The 20,687-nt window shown below is 41.7% G+C and overlaps 1 protein-coding gene across 4 annotated transcripts in view; it reads left to right on the top strand.

The window, feature by feature from the left end:
• The window catches only part of NOL4 (nucleolar protein 4), a 216,999-nt gene extending 198,460 nt beyond the window's left edge, over positions 1-18,539 (top strand). For all 4 annotated transcript variants that reach the window (XM_059707375.1, XM_059707378.1, XM_059707376.1 and 1 more), the window contains one exon: positions 16,658-18,539. In XM_059707375.1, the coding sequence (XP_059563358.1) occupies positions 16,658-16,851 (194 nt within the window). In that variant the 3' untranslated portion in view covers positions 16,852-18,539. The remainder of the gene's footprint in view (positions 1-16,657) is intronic.
• The last annotated feature ends 2,148 nt before the right edge of the window (positions 18,540-20,687 follow it).

Below are 20,687 nucleotides of genomic sequence, written 5' to 3' on the forward strand. Positions count from 1 at the left end.
CTTCTTGGTGATGTTCTAGATAAAGTTTGTCAAATGCGGCCATCTTTTCAAAGAACAGCTCTTGGTTTCATTGATTTTTCTCTATTGTTTTCTACTCTCTTATTTCATTGATTCCTATTCTCATATTATTTTCTTCATTTTCCTTACATTGTTTAGTTTGCTCTTATTTTCCAGTGAAAAATGGAAAGACATTTGTTTGAAGTCTTCTTTTCTCAGGCATTTACAACTATACACTTCCTTTTAAGCACTGCTGTATCTGCATCACAAAATTTTGGTATGTCGTGTTTTAGTTTTCATTCACCTCAAAGTATTTTCTAATTTCCTTTGACCCATTGGCTGTTTAGGTATGGTGCTCAATTGCCACATACTTGTAAATTTCCCAAATTTCTTTCTGTTACCGATTTCTAGTTGTATTCCACTGTGGCCAGACAACATACTTCATATAATTTCTATAATCCTGTCAAGTTTATTGAAGCTTGTTTTGTGATCCAGATCATGGTCTGTCCTGGAGAATGTTTCATGGAGAATGTACCTGGGAATAATGTGCATTCTGCTGTTGGTGGTGGGGCATTTTGTAAATGTATATTGGGCCTAGTTGTTTTATAGTGTTTAAATCTCCTATATTCTTGTTGACCATCTGTCTAATTTTTATAGCCATTATTGAAAGAAGGGTATTGAAGCCTTCAAGTACTATTGTTGAATTGTTTACTGTTGCCTTCAATTCTGACAATTTTGTTTCCTTTATTTTGGGACTCTGTTGTTAGGTATTGATATTGGTATATCTTCTTAATGGACTCACTCTTTTATCATTGTAAAATATCCTTTATCACTTTTGTTTATTTTGCCTAATATTAGTTATTTATGAATATCAGGAAAAGACAATGGTGATTTGGATTAGCATGGTAGTACTGAAAATGAAGGTAAGTGGGCAAAGCTTTGGACATGGTAGTGACATATAGAAGAGTATGGAACAAATTGAGTATTGCTCACCTCTACTCAAATACAACCAATGTAATTTTTCTTTGATCCATAAATGGCTAAGTAATTTTGGGAGCCCAATGTCAAATGAATATGTGGGCCTTTTTAACATTAAGTATTTCAAGATGCTGATAACAGAGCATTAAACAAAGCTTAGAGCTCTTCTGAGCACAGGCTCATGTGGGTCTACACATGTTTAACACCCCACTCTTTTTTCTTTATTTAGTAAGTTGGAGAAAGCATTGCATTTTCATGAAAAAGGTAGAGAGCTAGGAATTTAGAGCTCCTTCCCAATATGGACTTAACCCTTCCCCTTGCTACTACAGCGAGAGTCTTTTCTCAAATGTGAACTAAAGAAATTCTCTTCAGTTTAAGTCAAAAGCAATTATTTGCTAAGACTGCTGTTTTGTTTGGGCAATGACTTTGGGCTTGTCACTGAGTTACAAAGAGCCACCTCAGTTGTGAGTTGCTGCGTGCGTCCTGGTTATCCTGCTACGCCTGGCTTTTCCCAGCAGATGGTCTGAGTTGTTCAATGTTGTTCTTTGCTGTATCCTTAAGGGATCTTTATCTCATCACGCAAAAGCCAAAAGATGTATTGACTAAGCACTCACAAAGTCAACCTGTGTGACCTTGAGCAAATCGCCCAGCTCTCCTGACCTATTTCCTTGTAGCCTTTAAAAAGGAGCTCTAAATACCTTTCATCTCAAAACTCACTGCCTGTCGCTGGCTCTCGCCACTTTGATTTCTTTTATGGGGGGGGGGGGGGCTTGTTTTAACAGAAAGGCAGCCTGATTGATCAGGCCCAGGATTGCCTTTACGTGGGGACTTCCTTCATAGATTCTGGGAACCCCAAACATTCTGACTTTGTTTTAAAAATGTTATCTTTAGCTTATTTTTTTATTTTTTAAGACATCAGAATAGTCATTCCCTGTAACACATGTGGAGCCATGGAGAAAGGAACTACACACATATACATAAATCTTGAGAGCTAAGCAGGATATAGACGATGAGCATTACATGACATGCCAACATCATCTCTGAAGGCAAACAACTCCAGTTAACCTAAGTGTGAGAATTCTTGACTTTAAAGTTTGCAGAGATGTCTGAAAAGTGTAGAAGGGAGCAGGACTTTTTTTAGCATTTATATTTCTTTATTTTTCTTTATTTTCTTTATTTTCTTTACCATCATCATTTATCCCCCCTGTACCCTGTTCCACCCCACCCCACAGTCACCACACTGTTGTCTGTGTCCATGAGTTCTTCCTTTTCTTTTTTTATTTAATTATTTAATTTTTGTGGGAGCAACAACTTTTAAGAGACCAAGTTGAATTAGCTATACATCTGACAATGTATAAAGCAGATGAAGACCACCAGAATTCAAACCATTAACAGAAAAACTGGGAAGTATGATGTGGATTGGCAGTGGCAGCTGTGGGGAGCTGATACAGGGTTAAGCCTCCGACTGACCTGTTGGTAAAGTCACAAACAATTCCCAGTTTAGAGGGCACAGTCCTCTTAGTATAATTAGGCTTGACCTTATGAGGCTCTCTAGATCTTATCTGGGAAGCTAATGGGCTGAGGGAAGTGCAGGAAGTAGCAAAACAAGTGAAACTCACAAGAACAGTGTAACCTTGGTAACCACTACCTTGTTTACCTCTGACTATAAAATAAAGTCTCAGTTTGCCTCAGGATCTTTCTCTGTGGCCTCAGCCAGGCACAGGAAGATCCACGAGACTAAAGAGAGCTAGAGAGTTCTGAACGCTGTCTCTGCGTAAACATTCTTTGCCGACTCCATCCACACCTTTGGGAACCCCTGGACCCTAGCAGGCAGCATAAATAGTAGGACAAAGATTGAAGGAGATACGGTGCTTGCAGGACCTTTTAAGCCAGTGTAATAGCAACATCAGCCCTGAAGATTGTACTGTGTTCAAGAAGAATGCAAAGGCAGGATGAGAAAGGAAACGTAACAGTGTTTGGATTTAACTTAAGTTTTTTGGGTCCTCGTGTTCAAATCACTGTAATGGGTGCTTTGTTAGTCTGTTCGGCTGCTAGAATAAAAGTACCGTAGACTGGATGGCTTGAACAACAAACATTATTTCTCACAATTCTGGAGGTCGAGCAGCCCATGGGCAGGTGCCTGGATAGAGCCTGCTTCCTGGTTCTTAGAGGCTGTCTTTGCACTGTGTGCCCACGTGGGGGCAGGGGAAAGGAGCTCTCACGGTCTCACTTGTAAGGGCGCTAATCCCATTCAGGAAGGCCCCACCCTCCTGACCTCCCTCCTAAGGACCCCATCTCCAAATCCCATCACATTGGAGATTAGCTTTCTGTAAGTGAATTTTGAGGGGACTGCAAACAGTCTGTCTATAGCCGCTACTTTGAGAAACAAGGTTGAGGAAGGCAGAATCACTGACCTCAAGAAACTGACAGATTAGAGAGAAAACATTTGTCCTCCTCTTGTCTACATCTCAGAATCCTGTAGGACTCTGATTAAATAGCACTTCCTCTGTGAAACTTCACCCGGCTACCTCCCACCCTTTGGGAGATGAGTCACTTTCCTGCATGTGCCTTTATTCTAGCACTTCACTCACGGACTTGCGAAATGTTTTCAAATATTTTCCCTACGCACTCCTTCAAAGCTCAAACTCTGCCTCGTTCACGGTGACGTCTCCTGAATAAGGCCAGACATATGAGTGCTCCACTGTAGTGACATAATGAATACCTTTTTAAAAAATAGAACATGGGGTGCCCCAAATCAAAAAGCCACAAAGAGAATTATTTATGTATATCGGAGGGCCGGGTGAAGGGCTTCTCTCTGATAAAGCAAAGGAGTCAGGAAAGAAGAAAGACTAAGCTGAGTGACGGATTCTGTGGATGAAAGAGGACGGCTCCCGGGTGTTGTATAATTTTGAACACAGTGGCGGTAGGGAAAGTCTGCCATGGCAGAGACCTGGTAGCCTGGAAAGGGTGCCCTTCAAACCCTCCATTAGCCAACCTCCATTTGTTTAGAGCTGGTAAGAGTCTGCCCCCAACAACCCAGATTTTTAAGTGGGAGTGTTATCACAATGACAGCAGTTGCAATGTGCATGAAGAGTTTATTCAAATTACCCAACTGAAGTGAGAAGCAAGCAAGCAGCCAATCCTCCAGTTACGATCACATCCAATTGCGTAGGACTCCGGGCTGCTTTCTTCCTATGGGGGAGTTCACACTGAGCCGTCTACAGGGGGCAGCTGTGTGATCCCCGGGATCTCAAGTGTAAATTATATGCATAAGACGTAAGTCAACTGCTGAGCTTTCCCGTCCATGAGCTCCACTGGGCAGACTTCTCAATTTTTTTTTTCAACTCTGATATACACTGGGCCGTTGGGCAGACGGAAATCTAACAAGACCAAATGGTAGGAATAATGACCATAATAACTAACATTTGTATGGCAATTGCTAGTTTGCCCGAATCTTGACAGTCATTATCTTTATTCCCCACCAACGTTCAGGATTTGTGGCTATAAAGGTTCTTTGGATCCTGGCCGGTAGTTAGGAATTGAAGGAGGCCTGGCCTTAAGATTCACCCATCCCCAGAGCTGGCCCATGATGCGTAGCTGGCGCTGTACACAGACAGTGCTGCCCCTAGGCACCAGCATTCGGAAATGTCATTCTCACTTGAGATTTTCAAAGAAGTGCTTCTGTTCATTTACTGTCTTCACTTCTCATCAACCATTTACTCTTTAATCCACTATAAATGGCTTCTCCCCACCATTTTACTGAAATTGGTCAGGGTACGTTTATCAGTGAGTTCACTTAAAGATTATTTCTTCCATTTATCTTATCAGACTTTTTTTCTTTATTAAGGTATTACATATGTGTCCTTATCCCCCCATATCCCCCCACTCATGTCCTCACCCCCCTGGTGTCTGTGTCTGTTGGTTATGCTTATATGCATGCATACAAGTCCTTTGGTTTCAGTTATTTTAGGATTTTAAGAATTGCAAATAAGTTGTAATATAGGTATTTAAAACCACTTTGACATTGGCTGGGATTTGTAAAACTAAAAACTATTGACCTAAAGAGGTAAACTGAAGCAAGCTAAAACGGTGAGTTTATTCTGGAATAGCAATTCAGAACATGAAAATGGTAGCAAGCTACAGGTGAGTCGCTGGGGGTCTGGGCAGGGACTGTAAAGAGGAAAGTTCAGTCAGATTCTGTTTAAAAAAATGGAGACACAAACAGTCCAGTTATACAAACAAGGCTCAATTTAGCTCATTTTGCAAGGCCAACAACCTGGGTCGTTTTTTGTTCATGCCTCTGGAAACCATAAGCAAAACTTTCCAAGGTTGATAGGAGACAACCTCTAGCATTTTTTAAATTTTTTATTGATTAAAGTATTACATACATCTCCTTCCCCCCCCCCCCAGACCTCTCCCTAGTGTCTGTGTCCATTGGTTATGCTTATATGCATGCATACAAGTCCTTGGGTTGCTCTCTTACCTCCCACCCCCTGCCTTCCCTCCGAGGTTTGACAGCCTGTTCAGTGCTTCTCTGTCTCTGTATCTATTTTGGTTCATCAGTTTATGTTCATTATATTCCACAAATGAGGGAGACTATGTGATATATATCTTTCTGACTGGCTTATTTCACTTAGCATTAATGCTCTCCAGATCCATCCATGCTGTTGCAAATGGTAAGAGTTCCTTCTTTTTCACAGCTGTGTAGTATTCCATTGTGTAGATGTACCACAGATTTTTAATCCACTCATCTGCTGATGGGAACTTAAACTGTTTCCATATCTTAGCTATGGTAAATTGTGCTGCTATGAACATGGGGGTGCATATATCCTGTCTGATTTCTTGGGATATATTCTTAGAAGTAGGATCACAGGGTCAAATGGCAGTTCCATTTTTAATTTTTTGAGGAAACTCCATACTGTTTTCCAGTGGCTGCACCAGTCTGCATTCCTACCAGCAGTTCACAAGGGTTCCTTTTTCTCCACATCCACACCAGCACTTGTCGTTTGTTGATTTGTTGATGATAGCCAGTCTGACAGGTATGAGATGGTAGTGCATTGTCTTTATTTGCATCTCTCGGATGTTTAGTGACTTTAAGCATGTTTTCATATGTCTCGGCTTTCTGTATGCCAAACCCTTAGCATTTAAGACAATTCTAATATCATCAGTTTCCTGCAAACCAGTCCTTCTTGACCTTTGTTTTCCTGAGGGCACACATGTGAGACTTTCCATTTTTAGATTGAATTTCTTGACAAAACGCATTTAAAAAGAATATCCTTGACGTTTACAGGAAGCAAACCCAAACTTTTAATGATTGGAATTGATGTTACTCAGTTGCTGGAAATGTTAAAGGAAAATGAGTGCAGCATCTTTCGGGTTTTCGGGAGCCCTCAATCTTTCACCCTTTTCTCTAGGTCAAGGGTCTCTGAGAAAAGGAGAGGTGAGCGCCCTGTGTTTACCCTGAACTGCCAGCGCATGGCATTGGCTTTGCAGCTCAATATTGGCCAGCTCTTCCTGGCATCAGCTTTCTAAAAGCCTGTTCTCTCCAGTAAAAGGGATCTTTATGCACTGCAGATCCTTTTGAGAATTCTGAGTTGTGCCTTCTCCCTGAAGCAGGGGAATGAAAAGGAGACTCCTTCTTGAGCCTGCTGGTATACCATTCAGGACTTTCCAGGTGCATGAGTTCATTATGGTTGGCTTGTTGTTTTCCTTACACAACTCCCTTTGGCATGTCCTCTGGGAATGTCTGAACGTGCCCGTTAAATTTGGCCCCACCAGCCCTCTGCTACTCAGGAAAGAGCTCTCTTGGGGAATTCAGAATGTTCTAGTCTAGGAAGTGAGAATTATCAGAGTTATTATAGGTGAGGACTTACGAACTTATTCCTGATTGTTTTGTTTATCTATCTTTGTAAATTAGTGATTTTCTGAAGTGGTATGCTCTGTTTCGTTTGTTAGTCAATCTGCTATAGGTTCTTTAAGGTTACCGTTAGGCTTACATAAAAATGGAACAAAAATAAAAGTGTAAAAGAATAAAACAAATCTCTAATCTTTACTGAGGATATCCTGGAGGTTTTTATCGTATGTTGATCCTTGTTACTATAGTTCCCACTCATCTGTGGGAATCATTGGAAAGATAAAACTAATAGTGGTCCAAAAAGGTAGAACCTGAGTCTGAGCTCTCTGAAAACCAAGGAATGAACACTTTTGTTTTCTGGTTTTAGGAACTGTTTCCTGTTGCTTGAAAACAAAAAACTATATAGGCATATAAGTACATATATAAGAATTGATTATGCTCTCATGTAGTATAATTGATTCAACTGAAGCTAACTCCTCTCTCTCTTTACTGCAATATTTGTATTTTTCCCACAAGCCAAAAGTATGCAGAAAGAGAAGCCTGCTAAGAGTCCTTCCCCTCACAAATCTCTAAGACTACTGGGAAAGTGACTCACTTTCAGATCACCCTAGTTTATCAGAATGATTTACCAGGACTCTGCAAAACACTGAATTGGGAGGTCAAATGGGAAGGCCACACGCTGAGTGCCAGAAATTAGCAAATATAAATAGACGAACAACTAGGAAGGCCGGTGGGGGAAAGGACTGAGCCTTTCCAAATTGATTGTGTAGAGACAGTCAGTGAGATGAGAACAAAAACATTGAGATGTTTATGGTTTTTCTCTGAATAAGATACACTTAGATGTGAAAAATGAAATAACAAGATGAAATACAGAAGGACCTGAAAGGGAACATTTTAATAGATGGGTTTTTAAAGACAGGTCTAAGATATTTACATTTTGAGGTATATGAAGATTCAGCTAAATTTGTCTCAGGACAATCGGGTGTGTAATTTTTTAAAATGTTTGGGATATTGACTATTATAATCTAAAGTAAACACTCATGATGGAGCTGTAACTTTACCTATAATTGCTGTCTGTTTGATTTTTAGTTTTTCTAGAAATAAGACATAATTGGGGAGAGGGGAGGAAGGACCTACATACTCGCCTTCTCTCCTGGCATAATGCCGTAATCAGCTACCTGGCCTTGACAGCGATCTGTATCTTGCTTTTTGTGTTTTCTTAAATGTCTGTAGAATACGGATACCAGCATATTGTTACCTACTTTATAAACACCCTGTTCCTTGGTAACCTAATGTTGATTAACCAGCCTTTAAGTAGAGAAGGGTAAATGTGATGAAGTGGAGAGGAGTAAAGTATTTGACCGAACAATCATTACAGCAGACCTAAATGGGTTTAAAGATGGCTTCAGTTTGACATAGACCTCAGAGGAGACAAACATTTCCACTGCACTGTAGCATCTGACCATCTCTCCCACTCAAACCCCTAATAATGGCGTTACTATTAGGCCTGGGATCACTCCATGTTTTGTTCTGTTGTAATTATTATTTGTTAAGGGACAGATGCATAAGTAAAATGTAGCTCTGATTTAAGAAAATAGACCCATACAAAACAATCTTCCAAGAGTAAAGGAAATATTTGAACATATATATGCCAAAACGGTCTTTTAAGAAAAAAAGCTTTGGAGTATAAAAGATGTGTTACTTTATAATGAAGGGAAATCATTTTTCAGAAAGTCACAATTGTCTAGAAACTATGTGCCCCAATAACATAACCTCCAATTAATTAATTACAAGAAGAAAATGACACATCCACAATCATAGCCATTGACTTTCAACACACTTCTCTCAGAAACTAATGGACAGAAAAAATAATTTAAATGTAATCTGGTTATATCTAGACCCTACCCCGACTATCTGGTAATACACATTATTTCTAACATATTGACCATTTAAGCAACTGATGACAACCAAAGACTTAATATACTGATAGCATTGTGTTTTGTGTTCAGAAATATTTGTAATTCGTGGGACAGAAAACTGGTTTGGTACTCACATTAGAAAATTAAGAAGCTACTCATTTAACTCAAGAAGTTAGAAACAGAAAGTGCAAACTACACAAGAAAATAAATGGAGAAATTAAATAGAGAACAAAGAATAGAGAAGACCAACAAAATCAAAAGCAGAATCTTTGAAAGATTTAAAAAACATCTGAGAAGATGAACCAAGATAAAGGAAGTTTAAAATAATAGGAATTCAAATAAAGGAACAAATAAAAATGTTTATACCTTTGTGCTGGCATACCTGACAATTTAGATATGGTATTATCTTTTACAAGTATATAATTGACCAATACACAAAGGAATAGCTATTCCAAATGGATCTTTGATGATTAAACATATTGAGTCATTATTGTAAAACTCTATCCAGCCCTGACCAGTTTGGCTCAGTGGATAGAGCGTCGGCCTGCGGACTGAAAGGTCCCAGGTTCGATTCTGGTCAAGGGCATGTACCTTGGTTGCGGGCACATCCCCAGTTGGGGGTGTGCAGGAGGCAGCTGATCGATGTTTCTTAACTCTCTATCCCTCTCCCTTCCTCTCTGTAAAAAAAAATCAATAAAATATATTTTTTTAAAAACAAAAAAAACTCTATCCATTAAAAAATCAGACCCAAATGGTTTACAAATGAGTTTTACTTAAACTTGAAGGACTAAGTAATCACGTTCCACAAACAGATCTAAAGGAGGGGAGAAGAAAAGGAAGTGGAAAGCACCGGGCTCATTTTGTGATGCTTCTGTAATCCTATCATCCAGAACAGTATTGCCTTTTTAGCCAAATTATATTGCAATCACTTGCGAATATAAATGCAAGTCATTAGCATACTGACTCTAATCCAGGCCTTATGTTGAGTGTTTCAGAGGCATTAGCGATTTTGCCTCAATGCTGAGTAATGGTTACTTTTTTCACCCTTTGGCAGAAAAGTATGAAAATATTGATAAAATACCTCTATTAAACATCTGATCAAAATATAAAATGAGCCTGCAATCAAAGTAAGTTTACAAGTGGTTCATGGGTAAGTCATATACCTACCGATGGTGAGTTTATTAAATTGTTTGCTCACAGTGGCTGAAGGAATGTATCCAGGGAAAACAAACTTGTTTGTTAGCATTATGACAAAAACTGCTTGAATAGTTGAAGAAATTGAGATATTGACAATATCAGTAGTCAGTTTTAAAAAGCAATTCAACTGATTTCAAGTGGTTTTCCTTTTTTTAAAATAAGTTCAGATGTTATTGATACGAATCTCTTATTTACTCTGAGTTTAAAGTGACAGAAGAATTAACATCTATGAATAGTATGAATGAAACAAGTTAGCTGAATACATTTTCAAAGTTAAGGAAGAAAACGAATTCAGTACAACCTGAAGTAGAATTTGCTAACAAGGGTGAAGCAAAAATAGGGTTGCTTGGACAAATTTACAAAGTTTGTTAAAACATAAGGCAGCTGGTAATTCCTTGAACCATTTATCAGCAGGTAAATTGTAGAAAACGTTTGCATCTATCATGTGTTGTTGAAGCAGTAGTGCCAACTTCATTTGTTCTCATTAATTTCATCATCACTTCTATGAAATTTTGTCAGAAATAGAATCAGATCATCATGGTAAAGTTGTATTGCAATTTTTCTCAGGTCAGAGCTAAGACTGAAAAGAACTGTCCTCACTATTAACAAACAATGAATGGCTTTGGAAATTTTGCTACAGAAATGACAAAGTTTCTTGATTAAGTTACTGTAAAACTACAAGGCAGAATAGTGCTTTTATGTGAAGCTTTTGCTGTGGTCAAGTTATTTTGCTGATGACCAACGTTGTTTGATCACAAGTAACGATTAGCTGTTTTATAAACTTCCCACACAAATTTCTAGTTGATATATTTACTGAGCACACACTACAGGCTCAGCAATGTTTTTTGGTCCTTGATGTAAGGGCATAAGTAAATGCCCATCTTTCAAAATAGTTTTCACTGTTCAATTGCAAAGCTTCCCCTTTAAGTGGAAGTAACTAATCTGCAATGCACTTCTAAGAGGCAATTCTGTAGCAATAAATGCCCACCTCAAACAAGTGAACTTTACAACTCAAGGACTAGAAAAAGAAAGCCCACAGTTAGGAGAAGGAAGGAAATAACAGAGTCCAGAGCAGAAGTAAATGAAATAGACACTGAGAATGTTGAGAAGATAAACAGAATCTATAAGACTTTCGTAGACTTGCTAAGAAAAAGACATGACTCAAAAAATCAAAATTGAAAAGAGAACACATTACAATTGATACCACTGAAATATATAGGATCATAAGAGACTACTATGGATAATTATACGCCAACAAATTGGACAATCTAGAAGAAAATGGATAAATTGCTAGAAACATAATCGACCAAGACTGAATTATGAAGAAATAGGAAATCTGAGCAGAATGATTACTAGTACGGAGATTGAATCAGTAACCAAATCTGCCAACAAAAGCCCAGGCTTCCCCGGTGAGTTCCATCAAACTCATCCACAAAATAGAAGCAGAGGAAACACTTCCAAACCCATTTTATGAGTCCAAGATTACCCAGCATCATCTCAGGTACCCAAGCTGATCATCGGGGGACCTGGTTTCAAAGCATATTGCCAGAAGGATGTTGAAGACTTTTATAACAGATGCTGGGAGTCAGGAAACCACTGCTACCCAACTAGAGGGATTGCTGGGGCAGTGACAACCAGGATCAAATTGAGGCTCTAGCCATGAACGAACCAACAGCCGCCACCTCAGTGTGACCTCGTGTTAAACCTGGGCATCTTTGGGCCCTTGGCCTCCTATAGTCCCTTGAACATTTTTAAATAAACAGCCCGATCACCACTCGCTCCAGCCAGCAGGCCATCCCTACACACCACACCTTTGCTTGCCTTCCTCAGGGGCAGCCGACCTTCTCTACCTAATACGTTTCCTCCGAGCTGGGCCACGGCGGTGCAGGACAAAGGGCCAGGCTCTCCTTAGGGCTTCGGACAAGCCAGTGAACCTGTCAGGACTCAGTTTCACCTCCTTTAAAACGGGCGGTCATCCTGCTCTGCTGTCCCCGCCCACTTGTGAATATTTTTGCTTCCCTGTCTAATCTAATAACTTGGAAGTTTTGAATAAACACTCATCCAAAATAATTTCTTGTGGTTTTCATTTATATATGCAATCCCGAGCCTGTAGATCCAAAAGCAGTCAACTTTCTTCCAGGAAACAAAGTCACAGGTGTGGATGGCTACTAAATTACTGAGCTATCCATAGAGTTGCCTGTGTTAATAGTGATCTGAGTAAAAAAGTGGAAGCCCTGTCTTCATTTGGAAGTTTATCTCCTTGAGCCAGAGGTGGCGAGTAATCCATAAACTGCAGTCCAGACTCTATTTCCACAGATTTAACCAACCCAGATGGGAAAGATTTGAGACAGAAAAACTTCTGTTGCCGACATCTCCTGCATAGGTAGGCCAATGATGGCTGCATCTGTACAATACACACTGGCTTTGTCATTTTCCCCAAACAATACAGCACAACTACTTACATAGCACTTACATGGTATCCGGTATGAAGTAATACAGAAATGATTGACAGTATATGGAAGGATATGCAGATACTATGCCATTTTATATAAGCGACTTGGACATCACAGATTTTGGTATCCTCAGAGGTCCTGGAATTATTCCCACGGATACCAAGGGGTGGCTATATTCAAATAAAATAATTTCTCTTACCCCAAAGAGAACTGGAGCCTTAATCCCACCTTTCTCAATCCCAGTTAAGAGCACCTAACTGCAACTTGGCAGCAAAACCATCACAAAATGGTACACCTTCAAATGATGCAGTCATGCAGCCAGACACTAGAGACCTACAGAGCTGAGAGCAAAACCTTTTCCGTTTCCTTTCATAAAGATTTGCATGGTCCTGGGATTCCTGAAAGTTAAAAAAAAATTGTTAAGTAGCTCATGATGCTCAGGGTGGGACCAGGGCTCCAGTTCTCTTTGGGGTAAGAGAGGTTATTTTATTTGAATACTAGAGGCCCAGTGCATGAAATTCATGCAAGGGGCTCAGCCCCCACCTGCTGCAGCTTTGTCTGGAAGGACATCCAGAAGGATGTCTGGTCTAATTAGCATATTACACTTTTATTATTATAGTCATCCCTTGGTATCCGTGGGGGAATGATTGCTGTTAACGATTTGCTTGGATGCTTGTTCAGTCATCTCTGTTTGCCGGTGCGACCTCCCTACCTCTGGCCCTTCCAGCTTGTTATGTGAGCATCACGATTTTATAACATGAACGAGTGGAAGCTAACTGCTGTGCATGACCAAAGCTTTGCAAGGCCAGAACAGACGTGTATATAAGTTTCTCTCAGATGTCAGAGTTCTTGTGTGCTCGTCTCCTCTCTGTCCTAATTAAATTCCTAGTGAAACTATTTCTCTCTCCTGGGACCATTGCCTCCTGGCTGACAGAAGCCTTCTCCCTTCAGGGGAAGGGTGGACGGGGTCATGTCTTGACCTCTCCCCATGCCTCAGGAGAACTAGAAGGATAAAATAACATCCCTGGTTCAGTTCATGAAAGGAATACCATTCTCTGAAAAGTTCTGTCTTTATAAAAATCTGTTGAAATACTTTCAAGTTATAGAATCATTACAATTTTGAGCGTGCCTTTAGTTCAGTGCTTAGTTATATTCAAAGACTTCACATCTATTACCAGCTGAAAATTTAATAATTATAGCAATTAAGTGTTCATTGTCACAGTTCTTACCTTTAGCTATATAAGAAAGTCTTATTAATAATCAAACAAGAATTGATATAAAAGGTCTTAACACAAATGTCTGATTTAAAGATCTTTAAAAAACTACAAATGAGTAATTAAATTTACTGGGGGCAACATTGGTTGATAACATAATTCTATCATACACCATCTGTATATTGCATTGTGTGTTCACCACCCAGAGTCTCTAGTCTCTTTCCGTGGCCATCAATTTGACCACTTTTACCTTCTTCATTCTCCCCCCACTCCTGTGCCCCCTGGTAACCACCATACTGTTGTCTGTGAGCTTGTTTGTTCACTATGGCTCTCTGCTTTATCTATCCCACATATAAGTGAAATCATGTGAAATCGTACGGTTGTCCTTTTTCATCTTATTTCACTCAGCATCATACTCTCAAGATCCATCCACGTTGTGACCAATGGAATAGAATTGAGAGCCCAGAAATAAACCCACACACACGAGAAACTAATTTTTGACAAAGAAGCAAAAAACATACAATGGAGAAAGGAAAAACTCTTCAATAAATGTTGGAAAAATGGGGATGTAACTAGCCTGCTATGTGATAGCATACGCAAAAATGAACTCAGCATGGTTTAAAGACAATCGTAAAATATATAGGAAAAAAACATAGGCACTAAATGTATGGACCTTGGTCTCAGAGTGGTTTTCATGAACTTAACCCCAAACACAAGGAAAATAAAAGCAAAAATAAATGAATCAAGCTACATCAAGCTAAAAAGCTTCTGTAACAGCCAAAAAAAACCTGACAACAAAACCAAAAGGCAAACGATGCCTCTGATAAGGGGGTCAATATCCAGAATATACAAAGAACTTACACAGCTCAACAAAAACCAAGCCATCCAATTTACAGATGGGCGGGCCTGCACCGACGCTTCCCCACGAGGGCGTCCACAGGGTCAGCAGACACATGAAAAGATGCCCAGCCCCACCGGCTCTAGGGACACGCGAATGACCACCACAGTGAGAGACCACCTCACTGGACGCCCGCCGGAACGGCTGTTCTCCTGGGGATGAGGTGAGTGCTGAAGAGGCTGTGGAGAAAGGGAACCCGCCTGCACTTCGGGTAGGAACGGAAATTGGTTCAGCCCTCCGGAGGTTCCTCAAAAACTAGGAATAGCGCTACCATGTGACCCAGCAATCCCTCCTCCAGGTGTCAACCCGAAACATTGGAAAACACTCATAAAGATCTACATACGTGGGGGGATGAGCAGCTGGGGAGAGGTCAATGGGGGGGGAGACATCTGTAATATTTTCAACAAAAAAGAATTTAAATTAAAAAAAAATATATGTAGCCCTATGTTCTTCGCAGCATTATTCACAGCAGCCAAGACATGGAAGCAACTGAAGTGTCCTTCGCAGGTGGTTGGATAAAGACGGGGCACATGCATGAGACATGATGAAATGTAAATGATTCAGTAAAAAGTTACAAAATGTCAGAAGGCAGAGCTATCTGACTCGCTTTAAATATATGTTAAGAAAAACGTTTTGACACATGTTTCTGCAAATAAATACAGAAGGGACGTGAACAGGGCCTAAACCAGTATTCCCAGCCCAGTCAGTGTCTTTGTGGCATTGTTTGTACTGATCATTTGCTTACTGCACACTTCAGACTTCACTCTATGTCCACATGTTTAGTCATAGTCAACCGCACGGAAGCAAGCCTTGGTCCGAAAGGAAGAAGTACCCAGATTCGCGTCCATATTGCGCCACTTACAAGTTGAACTTAAACACGTGACATGCTCCCCAGCCTCTCCGTTCCCTCTCGTTGATGAGTAACTCGGCACCATTAGCATTACAGCCGGGGGTATTTCAGCGTCTGGATTGGTGGGGTCTAATCATTTAACAAACAGCAAATGAAAAGCATTTGTGAGCCGCGTCATGTACTCGTCAGAGAAACTTCTACCTGTGGGAGGTAGACCCGACATTGAATTTTCTAAAAGGCACACATAACGGCATGGATGGAGCTGGAGAGCATTCTGCTAAGTGAAATAAGCCAGTCAATGAAGGAAAAATACCACATGATCTCACTCATTCATGGATAATAGAGACCATTATAAACTTTTGAACAATAATAGATACAGAGGCAGAGCTGCCTCAAACAGATTGTCAAACTGCAGCGGGAAGGCCGGGGAGGGTGGGTGCAGGAGGTAGGGGGGTAAGAGATCAACCAAAGGACTTGTATGCATGCATATAAGCATAACCAATGGACATAAGACACCGGGGGATAGGGGAGGCTAGGGGACTGTCTAGGGCGGGGGGATAAAATGGATACATATGTAATACCCTTTGTAATACTTTAAGCAATAAAAAAAAAAAAAGGCACACGTTAAAGAAAAGGTTTTCCACCGTGAGAGGTGATTGCCAGAAATTAGACCCAGAGAAAACGCAGCCGCCCATTTTGCATCAGTGTTGCTCTTTAGTCTTTCTGCGTGGTAACTTTTAAAAAAAACATTTTATTTCAGAGAGGGAGGGAGGGAGAGATAGAAACATTAATAATGAGAGAGAATGATGGATCAGCTGTCTCCTGCACACTCTCTCCTGGGGACCAAGCCCACAACCCGGGCACATGCCCTGACCGAGAATGGAACCTTGACCTCCTGGTTCACAAGTGGACACTCAACCACTGAGCCACACCAGCCGGGCCTGAGAGATGCCTTTTTTTATTTTGTTGATTTTTCACAGAGAAAGGGAGATGGATAGAGAGTTAGAAACATCAATGAGAGAGGAACATTGATCAGCTGCCTCCTGCACACTCCCACTGGGGATGTGCCCGCCACCAAGGTACATGCCCTCGTCCGGAATCGAACCTGGGACCTTTCAGTCCGCAGGCCGACGCTCTGTCCACTGAGCCACACCGGCCAGGGCTGAGAGATGCCTTTGATTAAAGGTATCAGCAGCTTCTCCTGAAGGAGTGCATGAATTGAGTCAACAACGAATTCCGCTTATGTTCAAAGTACCAGAACGAAAACTGTGTTCTGATTCTGTGACCATTCCCCTAGGGCCCACGGATCTCAGCATGAAGAGGCAGCTGGCGCCCAGCTCGGGGTCCTCCAGCAGCTCCAGCTCCAGGCCCCAGCTGAGTCCCACCGAGATCAACGCCGTGAGGCAGCTGGTGGCCGGGTACCGAGAATCGGCTGCGTTTTTACTGCGTTCCGCGGATGAACTGGAAAATCTCATTTTACAGCAGAACTGACTCAGAAGGCGATCCTCGTCACCGAGGTCTCCGTTTGCACTGACGACATTCTGACTTCCCAGCAGAGAGGGCCCGCCTGCACAGTCTGAAGGGAAACACTTCCGTTCTGCCATGTTGCCCTGGGTCCATAGTGTGATGCATTCAGGTGCTTCACAGGAACTCTGGCCTCTGAAGTACTTGAGATGCTGTGTGTCCGGCCTGCTGCTTTTTGTTTTCGTGTCAGCATAACTGTCTGGGCCCAAAAAAAAAAAAAAAAAAAAAAAAAAAGGCTGTAGACTCCTACTTCAAGGATAAAATGGAAGAGGCTTGTGGTATAAAGAATAGCTCCAGATCCAACTGAGATATTAGTGGGATTTGCTACTGACTCATTGGACTGAAAGCTGCAGGATCTGGCAAAAAAGAAAACAAAGCCAAAATTTCTTGTTCCAGGTTATAACAATGAAAAGGATCTTGTATTTTAAAAAAATATATATATATGTAATTTTTATAAAAAGGAAACTTGTTTTTCATTCAAAATGGTCATTTTCACTTTGTTAACTTTTTCATAGGTCCTAAAAGAAAACTGTTTTGAGAAACTACTGTAAGTACCTTTTCCACATCCCTTTGCCTTCCCCTCTTTCCCAATTCTTTCTACAAAAATAACACTTGATGCTGGAAAAAAACACACACACCCTGGCTTATGTCCTTTACATCGTCATATCAGGAAGTTCTTCCAGGAGAAGCCTGCACTCACGCTGACCCCAAGCAGCACTGCAGCCTTGCCGTAGAGGCTTTCATCACCGTTTAATATTTCAAAAGACATATCGTTGCGGGGGGCGGGGGGCGGGTCACACCTTGGTTTCCTGCAGCTCACCCCCGCATAGCCGCTGCTCTGTCTGACGGGCATCCCTCCAGCAGCACCCGGATGTAGATGTCAATGTTAGGAGGTTGCAAGTGACAATCTGAAAATTTGCACTCGTGTGTAGTTTAATTTTCATTTCTCCATTTCAGACATCGTTTCCAAAAGGACCACTGCCTCTCCTGATATGACATGTATGATTTACAGTCCTGGGTCAACATGATGTAAGGGACGCTCGGTGGCTGCAGCGGCAACTTAAATGACTGGCCCCTCCTCGGCCCTTCTTTCTGATTCTGTCGCGCTGGGTACACGTGAAGGGAGTTTTCTTTGTGCACTGAGGCGAGCCTGTTTTTAAGCGATGTAGGGAGTACATCAGTTAATGCTTCCCGTACAGTTCTTCTGTTGTTTAGCTTTGGTTGGATTAAAAGTTCTTTGCGCATTCCTGAACTTTGCCTTATTTTATGTAAAATTTATGTCCTTCAGTTTTTGATACGTTTAGGCATCAGTGAAATTTCTTACCTACTTGTTATAGTTTTTCAAGTAATGACTGTGATTGTGACCAAGTAATGTGCACTTTTTCTTGTAACTGTGGACATTGCTATGCTTTTTTCTTCTAGTGTTTCTAGAACGACTGTTCCTTACAAGTTATGTAAACAAAAAACAAAAACAAAAAATTTTGTGATACTGTTGGTGAACATAATGTGAAAAATCTTATTGAAATACGAGTATTTTGGAAATACATAGATGCACAAACATCTTTTAAGATGTGGATTTAGAGTTTGCTTATTTAAATGAAAATTCAAAAATTGAGGGCTGGTATAATTTTGTTTTGTTGGGTTTAATAAACAGATTTCTGTGTTAAAACAATGATTGCGAAACCTTATAAACTTTCTGAACAGCATCATTAACTTCTAGCAGTTTTTAAAGCAGGAAATGATATTGTGTGCCTACATTTACCACAAAATTGATAACCCATACTTGTACTCAGAAACAGCCTAAGGTGCCCGAGTCTCCACAGCCAGTCTAATAACTTATTCCAACAAGGGGAAAGCAAACTAGCAAAACCAAGGATGTTTCATTTGATTATTTAAATCTGATTTAAGAATTTGTTCTTTTTGTTGTTAACCCTCACCAGAAGATATTTTTTCCATTGATTTTTTTTTTTTTGAGGGAGGGGGAGATGGTGGGGAGATAGAGAGAAACGTCAATGTGAGAGACACACATTGCTTGGTTGCCTCCTGCACAACGGGGCCTGGAATCGAACCTGCAACCCAGGTGCATGCCCTTGACCAGGAATCGAACCTGAGACCCTTCAGTGCCTGTGCCAATGCTCTAACCACTCGGCAACACTGGCCAGGGCATGAATTGATCTTTTATGCCTCATTTTTACATGAGTAACTGGCTCTTCAGGTCACTCATATTTAACTCGGAAGAAACACAGGCCTGCTTTATGCTTTGGGTTTTGTGGGAATAGTATCGGAGGCTTTGATAGGATTGCTATGTAGCCAAGTAAGGCTCGGGCTGGAGTGCAGCATGTACATCAGAGGTCCTTCATGGTGGTCCGAATGAAGCCAATGGCGGGGAGAAGGTAAGTTCCAGCGAGGTGCTATTGTTTTGTAAAACGTGCATCTTCAATTATAACTTTCACGCCCGTCCACCAAGGGCTGAATCCCCCAGTGTCTTCGCTCTTTGCACATCTACCTAAAGGGCTGAGGGTGCCGGGTCCCACTCCCCCCCCCCCGCCCCAGTTCCCCTGGGAGAGCTGGGAGCCCACGTGAAGGGCCAGTTTGTCTTCCTCTTCTTGGTGACCGGTACCTGACAGCAGCCTGATCCTCCCAGATGCTCTGTCACAGGAGGAGAGAGACTGTACCCTTACAAAGCGTCGGGGACCTGGCTGCAGGCTCCTAGTGCCACTGAAGTGAGCGACAGAATTCCCACGAATGGGGGGACCCCAGGGCTGCCGCTCCTGCCGTTAGCCTGGACCCCGGAGGTGTGGGCTCATAGGAGTGACTTCATCACGACAAGGAGACAGGCCTCGAAATAGCCGCCGGGGACGCACGCACAAGCGGTTCCTGAATGCCCGCCAGCTGCGACGTCTCAGCACCAGGGCTGTGATAAAGGCGCTCAGATGCAAGGGTGCCCACCCTTTCCCGATTCCCGCACCCGGAGAGGCACGTCTCTTCCTTGACTTCTCCCAGGAGCCCCAGGGGGCAGGGCAGTCACAGTCCACCTCCCATGGCGGCTCGAGAGGGTCAGGACTTGCCGGGAGCACAGACCCCGAGCTGGAGCCACCCCGGACCCCAGCTCCCCGAGGCCCAGCCCTCCGGTCCCTGCAGTCGCTGCCCCCGCGTACGTCATGACATCTCACTGCCCCGGAGCCAGGCCTTCACACTGACGGTTAGCCGTTTTATTTATGTCACTGAGTAATATTTTTAAAAATGCACTTGACATCCAGTGAAACGACGAAACAAGTTTTATCCTGCTTAGAGAGGCTTAATTTCCTTTACATTTTGCTCTCTACACATAAAAAGAGCAACAATAAAAACCACCCCTGATGAAAATCCAATGCACAGAGCGTGGGGAGAAGGCAGGGCCTCTAAGGATGATGGGTGCCCTGCTGCCTCCACTATGAAAAGTAAAGGGTCATCCAGCCGACCCAGAGGGAAGTTCAAGCACCGGGGACTTAGGTCTTAGGCCAGTGATGGCGAACCTTTTGAGCTCGGCGTGCCAGCATTTTGAAAAACCCTAACTCTGGTGCCGTGTCACATATAGAAATTTTTTGATATTTGCAACCATAGTAAAACACTTATATTTTTGATATTTATTTTATATATTTAAATGCCATTTAAAAAAAAACCAAAAAAATGAGTTCGCGTGTCACATGTGTCATAGGTTCGCCATCACTGTTTGACACTATACAGGTGCTGGCTATTGAAATTAACCCTGACGCCATTAATGCAAATAGCATTCAAAGTCTAATCATGGCATGATAGGAATT

This window comes from Myotis daubentonii, chromosome 8, assembly GCF_963259705.1.
Source record: "Myotis daubentonii chromosome 8, mMyoDau2.1, whole genome shotgun sequence".
Lineage (NCBI taxonomy): Eukaryota > Metazoa > Chordata > Mammalia > Chiroptera > Vespertilionidae > Myotis > Myotis daubentonii.